The 19,624-nt window shown below is 41.0% G+C and overlaps 1 protein-coding gene and 1 long non-coding RNA gene across 8 annotated transcripts in view; one reads left to right on the top strand and one right to left on the bottom strand.

Annotated features, from left to right (window-relative positions):
* The window catches only part of LOC134344379 (latent-transforming growth factor beta-binding protein 2-like), a 510,939-nt gene that overhangs the window by 203,588 nt on the left and 287,727 nt on the right, over nucleotides 1-19,624 (bottom strand). For all 4 annotated transcript variants that reach the window (XM_063044071.1, XM_063044078.1, XM_063044088.1 and 1 more), the window contains 3 exons: nucleotides 18,857-18,876; nucleotides 18,057-18,105; nucleotides 7,483-7,581 (listed from right to left, as the gene is read on the bottom strand). In XM_063044071.1, the coding sequence (XP_062900141.1) occupies nucleotides 7,483-7,581; nucleotides 18,057-18,105; nucleotides 18,857-18,876 (168 nt within the window). The remainder of the gene's footprint in view (nucleotides 1-7,482; nucleotides 7,582-18,056; nucleotides 18,106-18,856; nucleotides 18,877-19,624) is intronic.
* The window catches only part of LOC134344394 (uncharacterized), a 29,718-nt gene continuing 10,739 nt past the window's right edge, over nucleotides 646-19,624 (top strand). For all 4 annotated transcript variants that reach the window (XR_010017430.1, XR_010017431.1, XR_010017432.1 and 1 more), the window contains exons 1-2: nucleotides 646-917; nucleotides 18,966-19,080. This is a non-coding gene — a long non-coding RNA (uncharacterized LOC134344394). The remainder of the gene's footprint in view (nucleotides 918-18,965; nucleotides 19,081-19,624) is intronic.

Below are 19,624 nucleotides of genomic sequence, written 5' to 3'. Positions count from 1 at the left end.
TCCTTTAAGTAAATGCACAGATCAGCCTACAATTTGACACCATATAGGCATGCTTTGAAGACAAGTTTTTTAAACAGTGATGCTTATTGTGTTAGCAAATAGAACAGCCAAACTACAGAAAACAAGCCTCACAAAGAACAAGTACATTCCAAATTAGTCTCAGCATTAAGCTATTTTGACAACAATGCCATACTTTAATCCATATCATTTTACTGGTTATTCTGCTGCTAGTTAGTAAGTTTTATTTTAAAGAATAATTATGGGCTGATAACAAAAAAGCTTAAAAAAAGTAAAGTGTAATGTATTGTAAAATAGAACTTGCGCCGGTTGTGCATGCAGCCGGTTACAATTGCTCCGTAATTTCTTACTTTTAAACTTAGTTATTTGTTGTATTTTTTTTCTCACGGTAACACGTTGAAGCTGCACCTTCTCTAACATGCTGGTGGAGAGAGTTTTATTTGTTTTTTTAGCGCTGGAATTAGTTACTTTCGGACACGTCTCGTTAGCATGGCAGCAGTATGGCCGCATTGTGTATTCAAGGGACCAATTGATTGCGCTCATGCCCACTGGTTTAGCAAACAGAGCAGCGGACATCCTGGCTGAAATCTGGAGGAAAACACACAGAGGATGCAGAGGGGGATCAAAAAGGCGAGGGAAGAGGACCGGGTCAAGACAACGGAAGCTTATGGAGAAGAGAAGTTATAAGCCGTGTCTCCCCTCTCTCATAATGGGAAATGTGAGATCGCTGGGGAATAAAATCGCTGAACTGACTGCGCTTGTCAGGAGTCACAGAACATTTCGGGAGAGCAGTGTCATGTGCTTTACTGAGACGTGGCTGAACGAGGACATACCCAATCAAAGCATTTCCATAGAGAGCTTCCAGACCATTCCAGCTGACCGGAATTGCACTGAGACCGGTAAGCGCAAAGGAGGGGGGCTGTCGGTTCTGGTAAATAACAGATGGTGCAATCCTGGGTATATTACGATCAAGGAACGTGTCTGTAGCCCAGATATTGAACTTTTTGCTGTTGGACTCCGGCCATATTATTTGCCAAGGGAAATCTCGCATGCAATTGTGGTTGTTGTGTACATCCCTCCCTCTGCCAATCTGACGTCGGCGTGTAACATCATTTACACCATCATAGCCAGATTACAAACCCAGCACCCGAGTGTCCTCATTACCATCTCGGGTGACTTCAACCAGGTTACCATGGCTAGAACACTGCCCAACTTCACGCAGTATGTGAGCTGTACAACCAGAGGGGAGAGGACTCTGGATTTGATGTACGCCAACGTCAAGGATGCATACAGCTCCTCTCCCCTCCCCCCACTGGGAAGGTCAGATCACAAACTGGTGCATCTAAAACTCTGCTACGTGCCTCTGGTGAAGAGTAAACCTGCAACCTCGAGGACAGTGAGGAAATGGTCGGAGGAGGCTTATGAGGCGCTCCAGGGTTGTTTTGAGTTGACAGACTGGCAGGCACTCTGTGAGCCACATGGAGAGGATATTGATGGGCTCACAGAATGCATCACTGGTTACATTAACTTCTGTGTACTCTGCAATGTTCCGACAAGAACTGTCCTTTGTTATTCAAATAACAAGCCATGGGTGACAAAGGATATTAAGGACATCCTGAATGTAAAAAGAGGGCATTTAGAGATGGAAATAGGGAGGAGCTGAGGGCAATACAGAGGGACCTGAAAGCCAGGATCAGGGAGGCTAAAGACAGGTACAGGAGGAAGCTTGAGTGGAAACTCCAGCAGAACAACATGAGGGAGGTCTGGAGGGGGATGAGGACCATCACTGGGTTTCAGCAAACTAGCAACAGAGGAGCTAAAGGCAGTGTGGACAGGGCCAATGAACTTAACCTGTTCTTTAACAGATTTGACATTGTGACCCCTGTCCATCCCCCACAAGAGCCATTTGTTGTCGGCCCCCAAGCAACACATATTCCACTCTCCCTTCCTACCCCTCCTCACAGTCCCCCACCCTGCTCTCATGACTATACCCCTCCCCCACACAAAACCACCACGGTGGGCTTCACGGCTGAACGGGTGAGAAGACAGCTGAAACCTCTCAACCCAAGCAAGGCTGCAGGACCGGATGGTCCAGGGTGCTCAAAGCCTGTGCCCCTCAGCTATGTGGAGTACTTCGCCATGTATTCAACATGAGCCTGAGGCTCCGGAGGGTTCCGGTACTGTGGAAGACGTCCTGCCTCGTCCCTGTGCCGAAGACGCCGCGCCCCAGCGGTCTCAATGACTACAGACCGGTGGCATTGACCTCCCACATCATGAAGACCCTGGAGAGACTTGTTCTGGAGCTGCTCCGGCCTATGGTCAGGCCACACTTAGTTCCCCTCCAGTTCGCCTACCAGCCCCGACTAGGAGTTGAGGGTGCCATCGTCTACCTGCTGAACTGTGTCTACGCCCACCTGGACAAGCCAGCGAGCATTGTGAGGGTCATGTTTTTTGACTTCTCCAGTGTGTTCATCACTATCCGCCCTGCTCTGCTGGGGGAGAAGCCGACAGTGATGCAGCTGGATGCTTCCCTGGTATCATGGATTATTGATTACCTGACTGGCAGACCACAGTACGTGTGCTTGCAACACTGTGTGTCCGACAGAGTGATCAGCAGCACTGGGGCTCCACAGGGGACTGTCTTGTCTCCCTTTCTCTTCACCATTTACACCTCGAACTTCAACTACTGAACCGAGTCTTGTCATCTTCAGAAGTTTTCGGATGACTCTGCCATAGTTGGATGCATCAGCAAGGGAGATGAGGTTGAGTACAGGGCTACGGTAGGAAATTTTGTCACATGGTGTGAGCAGAATTATCTGCAGCTTAATGTGAAAAAGACTAAGGAGCTGGTGGTAGACCTGAGGCGAGCTAAGGTACTGGTGACCCCTGTTTCCATCCAGGGAATCAGGGTGGACATGGTGGAGGATTACAAATACCTGGGGATACGAATTGACAATAAACTGGACTGGTCTAAGAACACTGAGGCTGTCTACAAGAAGGGTCAGAGCCGTCTCTATTTCCTGAGGAGACTGACGTCCTTTAACATCTGCCGGACGATGCTGAGGATGTTCTACGAGTCTGTGGTGGCCAGAGCTATCATGTTTGCTGTTGTGTGCTGGGGCAGCAGGCTGAGGGTAGCAGACACCAAAAGAATCAATAAACTGATTCGTAAGGCCAGTGATGTTGTGGGGATGGAACTGGACTCTCTCACGGTGGTGTCTGAAAAGAGGATGCTGTCTAAGTTGCATGCCATCTTGGTCAATATCTCCCATCCACTACAGAATGTAATGGGTGGGCACAGGAGTACATTCAGCCAGAGACTCATTCCTCTGAGATGCAGCACAGAGCGTCATAGGAAGTCATTCCTGCCTGTGGCCATCAAACTTTACAACTCCTGCCTTGGAGGGTCAGACACCCTGAGCTAATAGGCTGGTCCTGGACTTATTTCATAATTTACTGGCATAATTTACATATTATTATTTAACTATTTATTACTATTTTCTATTACTATTCTATTACTATTTATTATTTCTATGACTATTACTATTTACTAATAGTAGTATTACTGTTACTATTTCTATTACTATTTATTACTTATGGTGCAACTGTAATGAAAACCAATTTCCCCCGGGATCAATAAAGTATGACTATGACTATTTAAAAATCATAACTGATCTGCATCAGATGCAGCAGTTGATCCCTTCTTAATATATAACTACAATAGCTTTCTTTCTGGAATATGAAGTTTTCTACTGAACTAGTTATACCCTGCATCACAACGTGTTTTCTTTATCCTTCTCCTTAATGGATCACTTCATTCTTCTGATGGTTTTCATGTTTCTTTTCAATTATTGTCCAGATAACCTTCTTTTTTTAAAAGACGATTTATGATTACCAGCATGTTGTTTCACTGTATCTGTGCTGTGCATAATATGGAATTCAATAGTGGTGGGATTAGTTTCCTTCAGCAGCTTTAACAGAGATCTGATGCATCTTATTTTTCAGAACTCTGTTCATTAATTAGGTTTCCTAAGTCCGATCAGGACTCAACATTTTGTTTATTCTGCCGGGTTTACTGTCTCCTTTCATGTTTGCTGGTAGCTATTAGATAGGCTATAATGTAAATTGCTGGATTTGATTCTGTCTCATCTACTGTGCTGTTTCAATTTCAAGGACAAATTATAGTGGGGTACTGGCTTTATCAATGACATTAGTTTAGTTCTCTGCTTTCATGATTAGACATTGTGTGTGCATTACACGTTGTCCTCACAACTCACCTAACAAGTTAGCATTATTGTATTAATGTTTGAATTATATTACGTGAGCATCAACCTGTTATTGATGTACTAGTAACTTGGGAGGATGTATTTTTGGATTTGGAATTGTAATTATTATTGTTGCACATACTGATAATGTACAGTGAAAAGTTTGTCTTGAATACTGCTCATAAAAATCTATTATTATTGAGATAGTACAGGGTTAAACAGAAACAGGATGCAGAATAAAGGGTACAGCTACGAAGAAGGAATAGTGCAGATAAACATAAGCTACAAGATCATAATAAGGTAAACTGTGAGATCAAGAGTCCATTTTACTGTATTAGGGAACCATTTAGTAGTCTTTTATAACAGCCAGGTAGAAGGTATCCTTGAGCTAGCGGTATGCGCATTCAGGTTTTTGTATCTTCTGCACAATGGAAGAGAGAAGAGAGAATGTCTGGAATGGGCAGGGTCTTTGATTATGCTGCTGTTTTACTGAGGCCACAAGAAGTATAGACAGAATAAGCAGATTGGGGGGGGGAGGGGTCTAGTTTCCATGGTGAACTGTGTCCACAACTCTGCATTTTTTTGTGTTCATATGGCGAGAACTTGCCATATTGAAGTGTGATGCAAACAGACAGAATGGTATCTGTGATGCATCAATAAAAGTTGGTACGTGTGATAGGGATATGCCAAATCTCTTTTGTCTCCTGAGGAAGTAAAGGCATGAGTGAGCATTCTTAGCCATGGCTTATATGTGGTTGTATAGGTTATTGTTGACATTCACTGCTAGGAACTTGCAACTCTCAACCCTCTCAACTTCAACACCATTGATATAGACAGGAGCATTTTGCACTGTCCACAACCCCCTCCCTCTTCCTAAAGTTAATTTTAAATCTTTTGTTTTGCTGACATTGAGCAATCTTGTCAGAAATTGTTAACTTGTTATCAAGTTAACTCGAATTGAAAACAATACTCCAAATGTAGACTTCCAGCATTTTGTGCAACTACAACATAATATCTCCACTCCTATACTCAGTATTCTGAATTATGAAAGCTAGCATGCCACTTTTAGAGAGCTATATACTTGTATTGCTAAGTCCCTGTTTTAAACACTACTCAAACCCTTAGTATTCACTGTGCAAGTCTTACCAAAATATGACTTTCCAAAATACAATACTTTCACTTGTCTGAATTGACATTTGCAATTTGATGACCCACTTACCTAGCTGATCAAGACCCCCTGTAATTTTTGATAACCTCTTCATTGTCTAGTGATACGACCCACTTCAGTGCCCTCTGCAAAATTTCTAAGCAGGCCTTGTGTATTCATTTCCAAATTGTTTATATTAATGGCAAACAATGGGCCTAGTACTGATTCCTGTGACACATCATTAGTCACAGGGCTTTACTGGATAAACAACTTTCCACCATCACCCTCTGTTTCCCAACATTAAGCCAGTCTGACTTCTTCCCCCTTCCTTTCCAGTCTAATGAAGGATGTCAGCCCAAAACTTTGATTGTTTACTTTTTTCCATAAATGCTAAGTGCTGCCAACATCTGTGTGTATTGCTTTGGATTTCCAGCATCTGCAGATTTTCTCATGTTTGTGATTAAGCCAGTTATGTCCACTTGGCTAGCTCTTTCTTTATCCCAACCTTCCAGACTAGCTTTCTGTGTGGGATCTTGGCACAAGTTTGGCTAAAGTCCATATAGACAATGCAGACACAAGAGACTGCAGATGCTGAAATCTGAAGCTTGCTAGTTCTTGTTTCAGCCTTTCCTTCACCGTTTTGTTCTAGCTCCAGTACTGTACAAAAGTTTCAGGCACATGTATATAGCTAGAGTGCCTAAAACATTTTCACAGTAAAATGTTTACATTTGTCAATGTGGAACAGTTTGTAAATCTCATGGAAGCAAAGAACATTGCTAATGGCAAGGGTGGAGTGCCACAGGAGGGGTGTGTGTCAGGTGTCAGAGAAAGAGTGCCTGGGGTGGGGGTTGGCACAGCTGCAGATACATCCGGCCCTGAGACACCAGACAAGGTCATTTGATCCCAAAAAATTGTTCTATTGATCATTACAGAATCTCTCTGTGCTGCTTCCTGCTCCCTTCCCTCTCTCCTCCTCTTTGCCCAACCATGTTACCTCTCTCCCTGCCCCCTTCCCACTCTCAGTCCACAATAGAGACCCGAATCAGAATCAAGCTCAGCATCATTCACTTATGTAAGGAAATGTGTTTATTTTTTATGGCAGCAGTATAGTGCAATACATAAAATTACTATAGTATTATGCAAAAGTCTTAGGCACCCCAGCTTTTATTTTTCAGTCTCAGTGAAGGCTCGTGACTCAAATGTTGACAGTCCACTACCCTCTATAGATGTTTCCTGAACCACTAAGCTTCTACACCATTTTGTGTGTTGCTGTATGTAAACAATGTCCACTGCCTGTCCTTATTAAACTTCTTGGTTACCTCTTCAGAAAACTCTATCTTCCTTTTCAGCTCAGTTGGTATTTCGTGTCAGGAGTTCACTATTAGTTTTACTTAATTAATGCTGATGTGATATTCAAAATCTGCACAGCACCTGACTACTTCACAAAATATTTGATATACCTTTGTATTAGATCTGTTTTCCTTCTTACTGGAGGATACTTCTCAGCTAGGTCACTGGAACCCAAATAGTGTTTTAATTTTTGAGCATACAGAAGTTTAGCAGAGAAAAGAAAGAGGAGTTGATTTATTACTTTTAGTTTCCCAGTGGAGTAGGAAGAGTATGTTTGCATTATGGTGCTCCTGGAACTTCCCCACCTAACACTTTTAAGTGAAAAGAGCAGAATAACTACTCAAGATGTTTTGAAGAAAACCACAGTGTTATAATCAGCAGTGTGACAGCATGTTTAAAAAGAGAAGCAGTTTATGGTTTGAAACCGAAGCCCTTTGTCAGAAAAGGAGGATTTCAGACCAAAAACATTGATCCAGCTTTCCATGGATATTATCTGACCTTCTGAGATTTCCCAGTATTATGTTTTTATTTCAGATTTTGAGCATCTGTAATTTATTTGATTGAATAAATGCTCAGTGTTTATTCTGTTATGGTTACTCTGTATTAAATATTGCTGGCACTGTATGTACATAACCTTTATAACAACCACAAAATTGCTTCTGATAAAGTTATCCAAAATGTAAATTAAGCAATTAGAATTACCAGAAATTTCTGTTGCAAATACTGAAGCCACCTGCCCAACCGTAGGTTCCAGAACAACTTGTACAAGTTCAGGTGGGCTCGTCTTCACTACTACTTCCACTGTAGGAAAGAAAGTAAAATCAGTTCATAAACAAGACTCTCGAGAAATGAATAACCAGATTTACAAAGCACTCTTAATTTGAGATTATGAGTTATTTACTTTCTTCTGTTAATAAACTTTTAAAAATTTCTGTTAAAACTCCTCAGACCTACTTCTTTCTGTCTAAATGTTTTCTAACTTTCTTCTAAATCCTATCGTTAGATAACTTTCATTTATTCTGCCATGCTTTTCAACAGTTACCGCAGAAGTAGGAATCGGGAACATATTTTCTTGAGTTTTACCATCACAGTACATCAAGACTGACCACATAAAATTACATTTTCAATTTTTTCTATTATAGGGAAAGTCATTATTCATTTTTGCCAAAAACATCATTGATATACCTCAGTTGTTCCGGAAATGCTTTGCCCTTTTCAAGCATATTGTGGAGTCATGAGTAACCTAAAACTGGCACAATTTAAAACAGATGATTTAACTATCTCAGTCATATCTCTTTTATTTGTATCAGCACAGAAAGAGATGGATTCAGAAGATTCCCATCCATGTCAGTTTTGTCTATTTCACTTATATCTGCAAAAAAAGGGGATTTCAGAAAATCCTCATGATTATTTTTGCATAATGTACTAAAAGATGAAAAGGAGCAAGAACTTCAGTAAGTTTCCTTTTTCTCCCATACTTAGCTAGAACAGTTTAATCCAGGGGTTCCCAACCTGGGGTCCCTGGACCCCTTAATCAATGGTAGGGCTCCACGGCATAAATAAAATGGCTGGCAATCCTTGGTTTAATCAAACTGCCTCATGTAAAAAATGAGTCCACAAATTTTTACCAAACTTGAATATGAAACAACGTCATCCTATTCATTGGTGCTACATACACTATATAGTGTTAATACAGTATTCACGAAGTCATTCCATTTACGTGAGAAGAACTGAATTTAAGGCAGAGTACATTTCATCACTACTATATACAGTGCTTACTGCAAGAAACAGCTACACACAGTTCCATTTTTCTGTTTTCAGCAAAATAATTAATGCAACTGACACAGAAGTCTCCTCTGTTTAAATTATTCCATCAATTTATGTAGAATTGAGATGAAATTATGGCTCAAATTAGCCCCAAATTATGATCAATTAACAAATCTCAGCATGTGAAACACTCTTCTATTCTTTTATAAGGTGCACATGACTTCATTAAAAGACTGACTAAAGCTAATGATAGAATCTGGCATGTATATAGCAACAATCAGGCACAGATGCAACCATGGTCATCTACAGTGGTGCTAGAAAGTTTGTGAACCTGCAGAATTTCCTCTATTTCTGCATAAATATGACCTAAAATGTGATCAGATTGTCATGCAAGTCCTAAAACTAAATAAAGAGAGCCCAATTAAATAAATAACACAAAAACATTATTCTTGTTCATTTATTGAGAAAAATGATCCAATATTACATGTACTTGTTGGAAAAAGTAGTGAAACTCTGGGATAATGCCTTCTACAAAAGTTATTTGGAGTTAGGTGTCCAATCAAAGAGATGAAATTGGAGATGTGTGTTGTAGGGGTGCCCTGCCTTATAAAAAAGACACTCAAAGTCAGATTATTGATGAGCCTGCTCTTCTCAAGAAAGATCTCTCTATGTGCACCATGCCTCGATCAAAACAACTTTCAGAGGACCTGAGAAAAAGAATTGTAGAGATGCATCAAGCTAGAAAAGGCTACAAAAGAATTTCTGAACACCTGAGTGTTCATCAGTCCAGAGTAACAGAAATTGTCTACAAATGGAGGAAACTCAGTACTGTTGCATCTCTTCCTAGGAGTGGGCATCCTGCAAAGGTCACACCAAGAGGCAATGTGCAATGCCTTAGGGTCTGGACAGCTTGCAATCATAGGGAACAGTGAACTCAAAATTGTATCAAGACATTTTACAGGAGAATGTCAGGGTAGCAGTCTGTCACCTGAAGCTTAACAGAAGTTGGATTCTACAAGACAATGATGTGAAAGACAAGAGTAAATCAACAACAGAATGGTTTAAAAAGAAGAAATTTCATGTTTTGGAATGCTGAGTCAAAGTCATGTCCTTAATCCTACTGAAATTGTGGAAGAACTTGAAGCTAGCAGTTCATGCAAGGAAGCCCACCAACTTCCCAGAGTTGAAGCAGTTTTGTAAGGAGCAATGACCTAAAATTCCTCCATGCCAATGTGTAGGACTGATCAACAGTTACTGGAAATGTTTGGTTGAAGTTATTGCTGTACAAGGGGGTAACACCAGTTACTGAAAGCAAAGGTTCATATATTTTTTTCCAAACAAATACATGTAATATTGGATAATTTTTCTCAATAAATAAATGAACATGTAAAATGTTTTTGATTTATTTAATTGGGTTCTCTTTATCTAGTTTTAGGATTTGTGCAAAAATTTGATCACATTTTAGGTTATATTTATGCAGAAATAGACAAAATTCTACAGGGTTCACAAACTTGCTAGCACCACTGTAGGTCTGGCTTCCTCCTGAGATTCCTTTAATCACAGAAACCAGAATTCAGCCACATTGGTTTACTCCACTATATATCAAAAAAAATGGTTGAAAGCACTTGTTATGATCATGAGGGCGAACACATGGAAAGCACCTAGCACAGACTGGGTATCTGGCCGAGTAACATAGACCTGTGCTGATCAACCAGCTGGAGTGTTCACCGATATCTTTAACCTCTCCATTTGGCAGTCTGAGGTACCCACCTGCTTCAAGCAGGCTTCATTTATACTGGTGCCCGAGGAGAACATGGTAACCTGTTTCAATGACTACCATGCCATCAGGAAAGTGGTACATGAGTCTCAAGACCCCCACTACCAGGTTCAAGAACAGCTATTATTCCTCAATCATCAGCGTTCTTGAACCAGAGGGAATAACGTTGCTCATCCCATCAGGGAAATGTTCCCATAATCTATGGACTCACTTTTAAGAATACTTCATGTCATGTTCTCAGTATTTATTGCTTATTCATTCATTACTAATATTATCAGTTTTCTTTTTCTTTTTGTATTTCCCATTTTTGTTGTCCGCCCTGTTGAGGGCAGTCTTTCACTGATTCTATTGTATTTCTTGTATTTACTGTGAATACCTGCAAGAAAATGAATCTCAGAGTTGTATATGGTGACATATATTTAACTTGATAATAAAGTTACTTAGAAAGAATTAACTCTTCTCCGGCTCCCGGCCGGGTACAGGTATCAATCTTAACTGGCATTTTGAAGACAAACTCTGCCATCTTCATTAGGGATGATGCCACCTTGTTTACAATTGTATTCCAGTTATTACTTAGAGCAAAACACTGTGGGACAGCTGAAACCTGATTGGATGAGGACTAACCAATCAGGAGGGATGGACAATGGGGGTACATACAACCACCATCGTCATTGATGAAGATGGCAGAGTTTGTCATTAAAACGTTGGTTAAAATTGGTGCTTGTACCCGGCTGGAAGCCCGAGAAGAGTTTAGAACTATAGAACCATAGAACACTACAGCACAGAAAACAGGCCATTTGGCTCTTCTAGTCTGTGCCAAAACTTTATTCCGCTAGTCCCATTGATCTGCACCTAGTCCATAACTCTCCAGACCTCTCCCATCCAGGTATCTATCCAATTTATTCTTAAAACTTAAGAGTGAGCCCGCATTTACCATGTCAGATGGCAGCTCGTTCCATGCTCCTACCACTCTCTGAGTGAAGAAGTTCCAGCTAAACCTTTTCCCTTTAACCCTAAAGCCATGCCCTCTTGTATATCTCTCTCCTAATCTAAGTGGAAAGAGCCTACTTGCATTTACTCTGTCTATACCCCTCATAATTTTGTAAACCTCTATCGAATCTCCCCTCATTCTTCTACACTCCAAGGAATAAAGTCCTAACCTGTTCAAACTTTCTCTGTAACTCAACCCCTGAAGACCCGGCAACATCCTAGTAAATCTTCTCTGCACTCTTTCAATCTTACTGATATCCTTCCTATAGTTAGGTGACCAGAACTGCACACAATACTCCGAATTTGGCCTCACCAATGTCTTACGCAACCTCACCATAACATCCCAACCCCTATATTCAATACTTTGATTTATGAATGCCAGGATGCCAAAAGCCTTCTTTACAACCCTGTCTACCTGTGATGCCACTTTCAGGGAATTACGTATCTGAACTCTCAGATCCCTTTGTTCCTCCACACTCCTCAGTGCCCTACCATTTACTGTGTATGTCCTACCTTGATTTGTCCTTCCAAAATGCAACACCTCACACTTGTCTGCATTAAATTCCATCTGCCATTTTCTGGCCCATTTTTCCATTTGGTCCAGAACCTCTGCAAGTTTTGAAAGCCTTCCTCGCCGTCCACCACGCCTCCAATCTTAGTGTCATCATTACCACATTATCATCTAGATCATTGATATACACAACAAACAACAATGGTCTCAGCACAGATCCCTGAGGCACATTACTAGTCACAGGCCATGACGGGAAAGCACAAGATCTTTTTTCAATTTATTTTGTACTTATATGATATGAATCAGACAATCTCCTGACCTACTACTAAAGACTAGCTCTCCAGTACCAGCCCATCTTTAGTTACCTCATCAATAAGGTTCTTTCCATCACAAGGTGATAAGTGAAAGTTGCTTGCTGATGGTCATACTATGTTTATTTCTATTCAAATTCCTCAGCAAAAGGAGGATGCAGCAACAATCACTGTAAATTCCTGTGTATAAGCTGAGAATTTGGCCCTAAATTTTGGTCCTAAAATTAGGGGGTCAGCTTACACAGAGGGTGCCAACTTTGGAAAAACAAATACACGGAACACAGGTCGTATTTGTTGGCTGTTTTTGAGTCAAATTTGTTCCACTGTCGATTCATGAATTCTTTGTATGGTTTGTTTAAACTCACATCTAGTGGCTGAAGCACGAACATCAAACCACTGGGGATGACTGCAATGTCTGTATTTTCAGCTTTCAGTGCTGCTTTTGTCTCACCTGACAAGTGCACTTTGAACATGTCCCAGACAAGTAGCGGCTTTTCCTTCCCGAAACCTTCGGGACGTCGACGCCACACCTCTTTAACCCACTTCAAGCAACCCGCTTCGTCCATCCAGCAGCGTTTTTGGACGTAAACAACACCCCGTGGGAATTTTCAGAGCAATCTTTGTTTTTTGTCTCAACACAAGATCACGTCTATTCATAAACCGGGTGCACCAACTTCGCGTAGCTTTGAAATTTTCGCTGACCTCACGGTGTTTTTCGTCCCATTTCAACGCTTGAACTCGAATCATTTCTCTGGTAACAATGTATCCAGACGATTGCTGGTGATTCGCCCACTCTAAAACTTTTTTTCCCAATTCTGGCCACAAGCACGTTTTCCTGCGGTTTGCATTTCGTCTTTGGCATTTCCCTCAGCGTGTCCTCTGCCTCTCTCCACTTCTCACTTGTTTCTCGTTTACACTAAGCTTCTTAGCAGCTGCAGAATTATTCGTTCCTTTAGCAAAATCAACAATCTTCAGCTTGAAGCCAGCATCATATCGCATTTGTTTTAATCTTTTGTACACGGTGGTCGCACACTCAATACTGAGTACACGTACTGATCCCGCCACCCTGTGTTATCTTTTAAGGAGATTACAATGGGCGCTAAATGGTTTCACGGGGGTTACATTCCAGAAGATTCTTTACCATTGGAGACCGAATCCAAAATTTTCCTCCCTGATTTATTTATTAAGATTTCACTTATAACGCCCCACAATGTGTAGGCCTATTTTCTTAGCAGGTACTGGTTTACAAAATTTCCAGGTTCCGGATCCGGCAAAGCTGAGTACCAGCATGTGAGATCTTGTGATCTTTTCTGTTTAAATCAAAAACCTCTACAAAAGGAGTCGGCTTATACAAAGGTAACATGAAAAAGTCACTTTTTTAACCTTGAAAATGGGGGGTGGGGGTTGGCTTATACTCCGGAATATACGGTACATAACATTTAGGCAAATATATTATCTAACTTGTGGAAGATTGCTGAGGGATCTGGGTGACCTAACAGAAAATACACAAAAAAGCTATGGAGATATAGCAAGTAATTTCTAATGGAAACAGAATTTTACAGTTGAAAACGTGACAAATTGGCTCAACTCTGACTGTTTGAAAATCTGACTATTGATGGCATACCGGCACAACAGGCCCACAACCGGTGCCATATCATTGGCTCTTCACACAACCCTGCAACAAGTGGACAGCAAAGATGCATACTGTATATCAGGTTGCTCTTCATCAACTATAGCTTGGCATTCAGTACTAGCATCCCCTCAAAACTAATCAATAAACTCCAAGTCCTGGGGGTTAGTATGGCCTTGTGACCCCAGTCAGTTCAGAGTGTCAATAAAGTATCATCCACAATTTCCATCAGCAAGGTGTATCACAAGGTTGTGTGACTAGCCCCCCCGCTCTACATGCTTTACACTTGTGACTGTGTGGCTAAGCACAGCTCCAATGTCATCTTAAGTTTGCTGATTACACCACTCTTTGGTGAAATCAAAGCTGGTAATGAATCAGTATATTGGACAGAAATTGACTATTTGGATGAATAGTATCAAAACAACAACCTCTTACTCAATGTCAGCAAGATCAAGGAAGTAATATTGACTTCAGGAGGAGAAAACCGGAGGTACATAAGCCAGTCCTCATTGGGGATCAAAGGTGGAGTAGGTCAACAACTTTAAATTCCTCAGTGTTATTATTTTAGAAGACCTGTCCTGGGCCCAGCATGTAAGTGCAATTACGAAGAAAGCACAGCAGCACCTCTACTTAGGAGCTTGTGAAGATTCAGCATGTCATCTACTAATTTGACCAACCTCTATAGACGTGTGGTGGAGAGTATATTGGCTGGTTGCAGCACACCCTGGTATGGATATACCAATGCTCTTGAATGGAAAATCCTACAAAAAGTAGTGGATACAGCCCAGTCCATTATAGGTAAAGCTTCCCCTCTATTGAGCACATCTGCATGGAGAGTTATTTCAGAAAAGTAGCATCCATCATCAGGGATCCCCACCACCCAGATCATGCTCTTTTCTTGCTTCTGCCATCAGGAAGAAAGTACTGGGGCCTCAGGACTTACAACTACCATTTCTAGGTACAATTACTACTCTTTAACCACCAGGCTCTTGAACCACTTCATTCAACATCACCTACCCATCATTGAACTGTCCCCACAACCTATGGACTCATTTTCAAGAGCTCTTCATCTCAGGTTCTCAATATTTCTTGCTATTTTCCCTCCTTTGTACATTGGTGTTGTTTGTCCGCCCTGTTGTGTGTGATTTTTTATTGATTCTATTACGGTTCTTGGATTTACTGAGTATGCCCCCAAGAAAATGTACCTCAGGGTTGTATCTGGTGGCATACTATATATGTACTTTGATAATAAATTTATTTTGAACTTTCTTTTTCCACAGATGCTGCCTGATCTGGTGAGTACTTCCAGTATGTTCTATTTCACCTCAAAATGTTGTTGCTTATTGCTAAGAGAACAGAACACAGAAGTAGGCTATGCTTCAGTTGCATATGGTTTTGGTGATATCAGGAGAACTGTGAACAGTATTGGTCTCCTATTTTTTGGAAGAATGTTAATATGTTAGTAGCAGTTCAATTAGTACAGAGGGACCTGAAAGTCAGGATCAGGGAGGCTAAAGACAGGAACAGAAGGAAGCTTGAGTGGAAACTCCAGCAGAACAACATGAGAGAGGTCTGGAGGGGGATGAGGACCATCACTGGGTTCCGGCAAACTAGCAACAGAGGAGCTGAAGGCAGTGTGGACAGGGTCAATGAACTTAACCTGTTCTTTAACAGATTTGACATTGTGGCCCCTGCCCATCCCCCACATCAGCATCTGTTGTCGGCCCCCAACCAACACATATTCCACTCTCCCTTCCTACCCCTCCTCACAGTCCCCCACCCTGCTCTCATGACTACACCCCTTCCCCACGCGAAACCACCATGGTGGGCTTCACAGCTGAACAGGAGAGAAGACAGATGAAACGTCTCAACCCAAGCAAGGCTGCAGGACCGGATGGTGTCAGTACCAGGATGCTCAAAGCCTGTGCCCCTCAGCTATGTGGAGTATTTCGCCATGTATTCAACATGAGCCTGAGGCTCCGGAGGGTTCCTGTACTGTGGAAGATGTCCTGCCTCGTCCCTGTGCCGAAGACGCCGCGCCCCAGCGGCCTCAATGACTACAGACCGGTGGCATTGACCTCCCACTTCATGAAGACCCTGAAGGGACTTGTTCTGGAGCTGCTCCGGCCTATGGTCAGGCCACACTTAGATCCCCTCCAGTTCGCCTACCAGCCCCGACTAGGAGTTGAGGGTGCCATCGTCTACCTGCTGAACCGTGTCTATGCCCACCTGGACAAGCCAGCGAGCACTGTGAGCGTCATGTTTTTTGACTTCTCCAGTGTGTTCAATACCATCCGCCCTGCTCTGCTGGGGGAGAAGCTGACAGTGATGCAGGTGGATGCTTCCCTGGTGTCATGGATTCTTGATTACTTGACTGGCGGACCACAGTACGTGTGCTTGCAGCACTGTGTGTCTGACAGAGTGATCAGCAGCACTGGGGCTCCACAGGGGACTGTCTTGCCTCCCTTTCTCTTTACCATTTACACCTCGGACTTCAAGTACTGCACAGAGTCTTGTCATCTTTAGAAGTTTTCGGATGACTCTGCCATAGTTGGATGCATCAGCAAGGGAGATGAGGCTGAGTACAGGGCTATGGTAGGAAACTTTGTCACATGGTGTGGGCAGAATTATCTGCAGCTTAATGTGAAAAAGACTAAGGAGCTGGTGGTAGACCTGAGGAGAGCTAAGGTACTGGTGACCCCTGTTTCCATCCAGAGGGTCAGAGTGGACATGGTGGAGGATTACAGTTACCTGGGGATACGAATTGACAATAAACTGGACTGGTCTAAGAACACTGAGGCTGTCTACAAGAAGGGTCAGAGCCGTCTCTATTTCCTGAGGAGACTGACGTCCTTTAACATCTGCCGGATGATGCTGAGGATGTTCTACGAGTCTGTGGTGGCCAGTGCTATCATGTTTGCTGTTGTGCACTGGGGCAGCAGGCTGACGGTAGCAGACACCAAAAGGATCAACAAACTCATTCGTAAGGCCAGTGATGTTGTGGGGATGGAACTAGACTCCCTGACGGTGGTATCTGAAAAGAGGATGCTGTCCAAGTTGCATGCCATCTTGGACAATGTCTCCTATCCACTACATAATGTACTGGGTGGGCACAGGAGTACATTCAGCCAGAGACTCATTCCACCGAGATGCAGCACAGAGCGTCATAGGAAGTCATTCCTGCCTGTGGCCATCAAACTTTACAACTCCTCCCTTGGAGGATCAGACACCCTGAGCCAATAGGCTGGTCCTGGACTTATTTCCTGGCATAATTTACATATTACTATTTAACTATTTATGGTTTTATTACTATTTATTATTTATGGTGCAACTGTAACGAAAACCAATTTCCCCCGGGATCAATAAAGTATGACTATATGACTATGACTGTAATTAGCTATAGAATCTCACTGGTAAAAAAAGATTGCCTTTCATGCCTGCTAGTATTTAATGATTCTCTCTTAATTAATATTGTTACTGGAATTTAATAAATATACTGGCCACATAACTGACACAGTGCCCTATAGTACTTTTAGATATTCAGGCACTGAAGTTTACATAAATACAAAAATATACAGAATTCCTGTTGTTTGCATTTTTACTGTTAATTGATTTCCATCAACTAAAGGAATGTAGAATGTAACAAGCACTTTTTTTTAAAGTAGAAGGGCCATCCTTATAAACAAAATAACAAAAAGAACTTGTGAACTATATGAATTTTAGCAACTTAATTACTGAAGTCTAAAAAAGGTACTAAAGTAAACAACTATAATCGAATAATGCACAGAAACATTCTATTTATGATTTAGGTAAGCATTGATGAAGGTGTGAATGAGGTGCAAAGTTATGCAATACTCTCTTGGGTAGGCAGGAAATGAATAATAGTTTGCAAAGGATGAAGGCAAAATACTGGAATCACATGATATTCCTGTGCATTTGACTGATAAGCTCTGCCTTGGTATGCAGAACTTGCACGTGGATCAATTTGTGTGAAATACCGAACTACTGTTCTCTTCAATTAAAAATTTATTCTATACATAAGGGTATGAGCAACTGCATCCAGCAGTTGCCCACAAGCATTTGTGCATTGTGCAAAAGTCTGCAGATAAAGCAAAATAAAAATTCACACTCACATGTTTAGATTTAAAGAGGGGGTGACAAGAGTTTGCAGCAAAGTGCAGAAGATTAAATTATAACTGTCCACATGACTCATTGATAAATGAGAATTCCAATCCACATCACAGGGGAACTATTTATATAAAACCACAATCTAAGGAAGTAATTACTAACCTGGATATTCTTCAACACTTGGAACATGAAATGATTCGAAAGGCTTTGGCTGTTGTGAACAAAAACAGATTATAATTCTGCAAATTACCCATAAAATATAATTGTGAATTCAACTTTTTGGTTTCAACTATGGGGGTCAGTGTTTAAAATGAGGCTAACTGATGCCTAAAATGAATTTCCAGTCTCTTGACTAATGAGGAACCTTAAAAGATATGCACTTCTACCTGATTAAAACATTATGCTAAAATTTTTGTTTGTACCAATTTTTTTGACATTCTATCCAAGTAAATCCAGAGAAGCTAGATGGTAATGAATTTAAACAAATCTAATCCAAGTGTTCTATTCAAAATTTAATTGTGCCTCCCACTTCACTACAGTTGTGTTACAGTGAAAAGAAACTCCAAGATTGTAGGAGTGGATTCAAGTCAGTATTACAAAAGACAGGCATGGAACAAAGGGGAGGAACTAACCTTGGTCTTGGATGCTTTTTTTCCCTTTATGTCACTAGAGTTTGATACAACATGCCCACGGCAGAAAAGTAAGTGTTGGTGCTCTGTGCAATGACCATCTTGTTTTAAAATAAATATCATCTTCTCTGTCACTATTGCTTGTTTTGCAATTATAATAGTTCACACTGAGAAGCACACATTTAAATGATTAAAACTATTAGACATCCAATCAACATGAAAATCCATGTTGCAATTTTCAAACTTACAGAAGTAAACTATGATTAAATTAATTGCTAACAATAACAAATAATTATCCACTTTTTATGATATAAATTAGTTAACCATACTTACTGTTTTTATTGAAGTATCATCTGCAAAAAAAATTGCAGAGATTATCTTTTTACAATGAACAATATACAGGAATATTTCATTTTGCAATTTTTTATGTCTCCACATGCAGATAAAGGGATGTACCAACCCGTATATGGAGGACAACATTTTATGGCAGTCAAGCAGTACACCATTTAAAAAAGTAAATTCGCCCTTGTCACTTTGGACTTCAAAGGCTACATAAGGTGAGTACACTGATAGGTATAATTCAGTAACATAGCCAAAGAGGAATAAGAAGTTAGTTTTCTGCGCAAATACAATCAGAGGGGCCATCTAAAATTTCAGATAACTAATATGAACAGCTAGCATTATGAGACTGGAAGATCCTGTGTAAAGATTTAGAATGATAGAATTATGTAGCATGGAAACAGGCCCTTCAGACAAATTTCATCCAGGCTGACCTAGATGCTCATTTAAGCTAGTTTCATTTGCCTTCATCTCTTAAAACCATACTTATCCATGCACCTGTTCAAATGCCTTTTAGATGTTGTTTTTCTACCCGCCTTAACCACTTGCAAAGTTGAAAGTAAAATTATTATTAAAGTACATTTATGTCACCATATACAACCCTGAGATTCATTTTCTGTGGGAATTCACAGTAAATACGAGAAACACAATAGAATCGATGAACGAGTGCCCCCAACAGAACGAACAATTAATGTGCAAAACATAAAAATAAAAAATAAATAAATAAGCAACAAATATTGAGAACATGGGATGAAGAGTCCT

The sequence above is a fragment of the Mobula hypostoma genome, chromosome 1 (assembly GCF_963921235.1).
Source record: "Mobula hypostoma chromosome 1, sMobHyp1.1, whole genome shotgun sequence".
Lineage (NCBI taxonomy): Eukaryota > Metazoa > Chordata > Chondrichthyes > Myliobatiformes > Myliobatidae > Mobula > Mobula hypostoma.
This window is presented reverse-complemented; position numbering and strand designations above follow the sequence as displayed.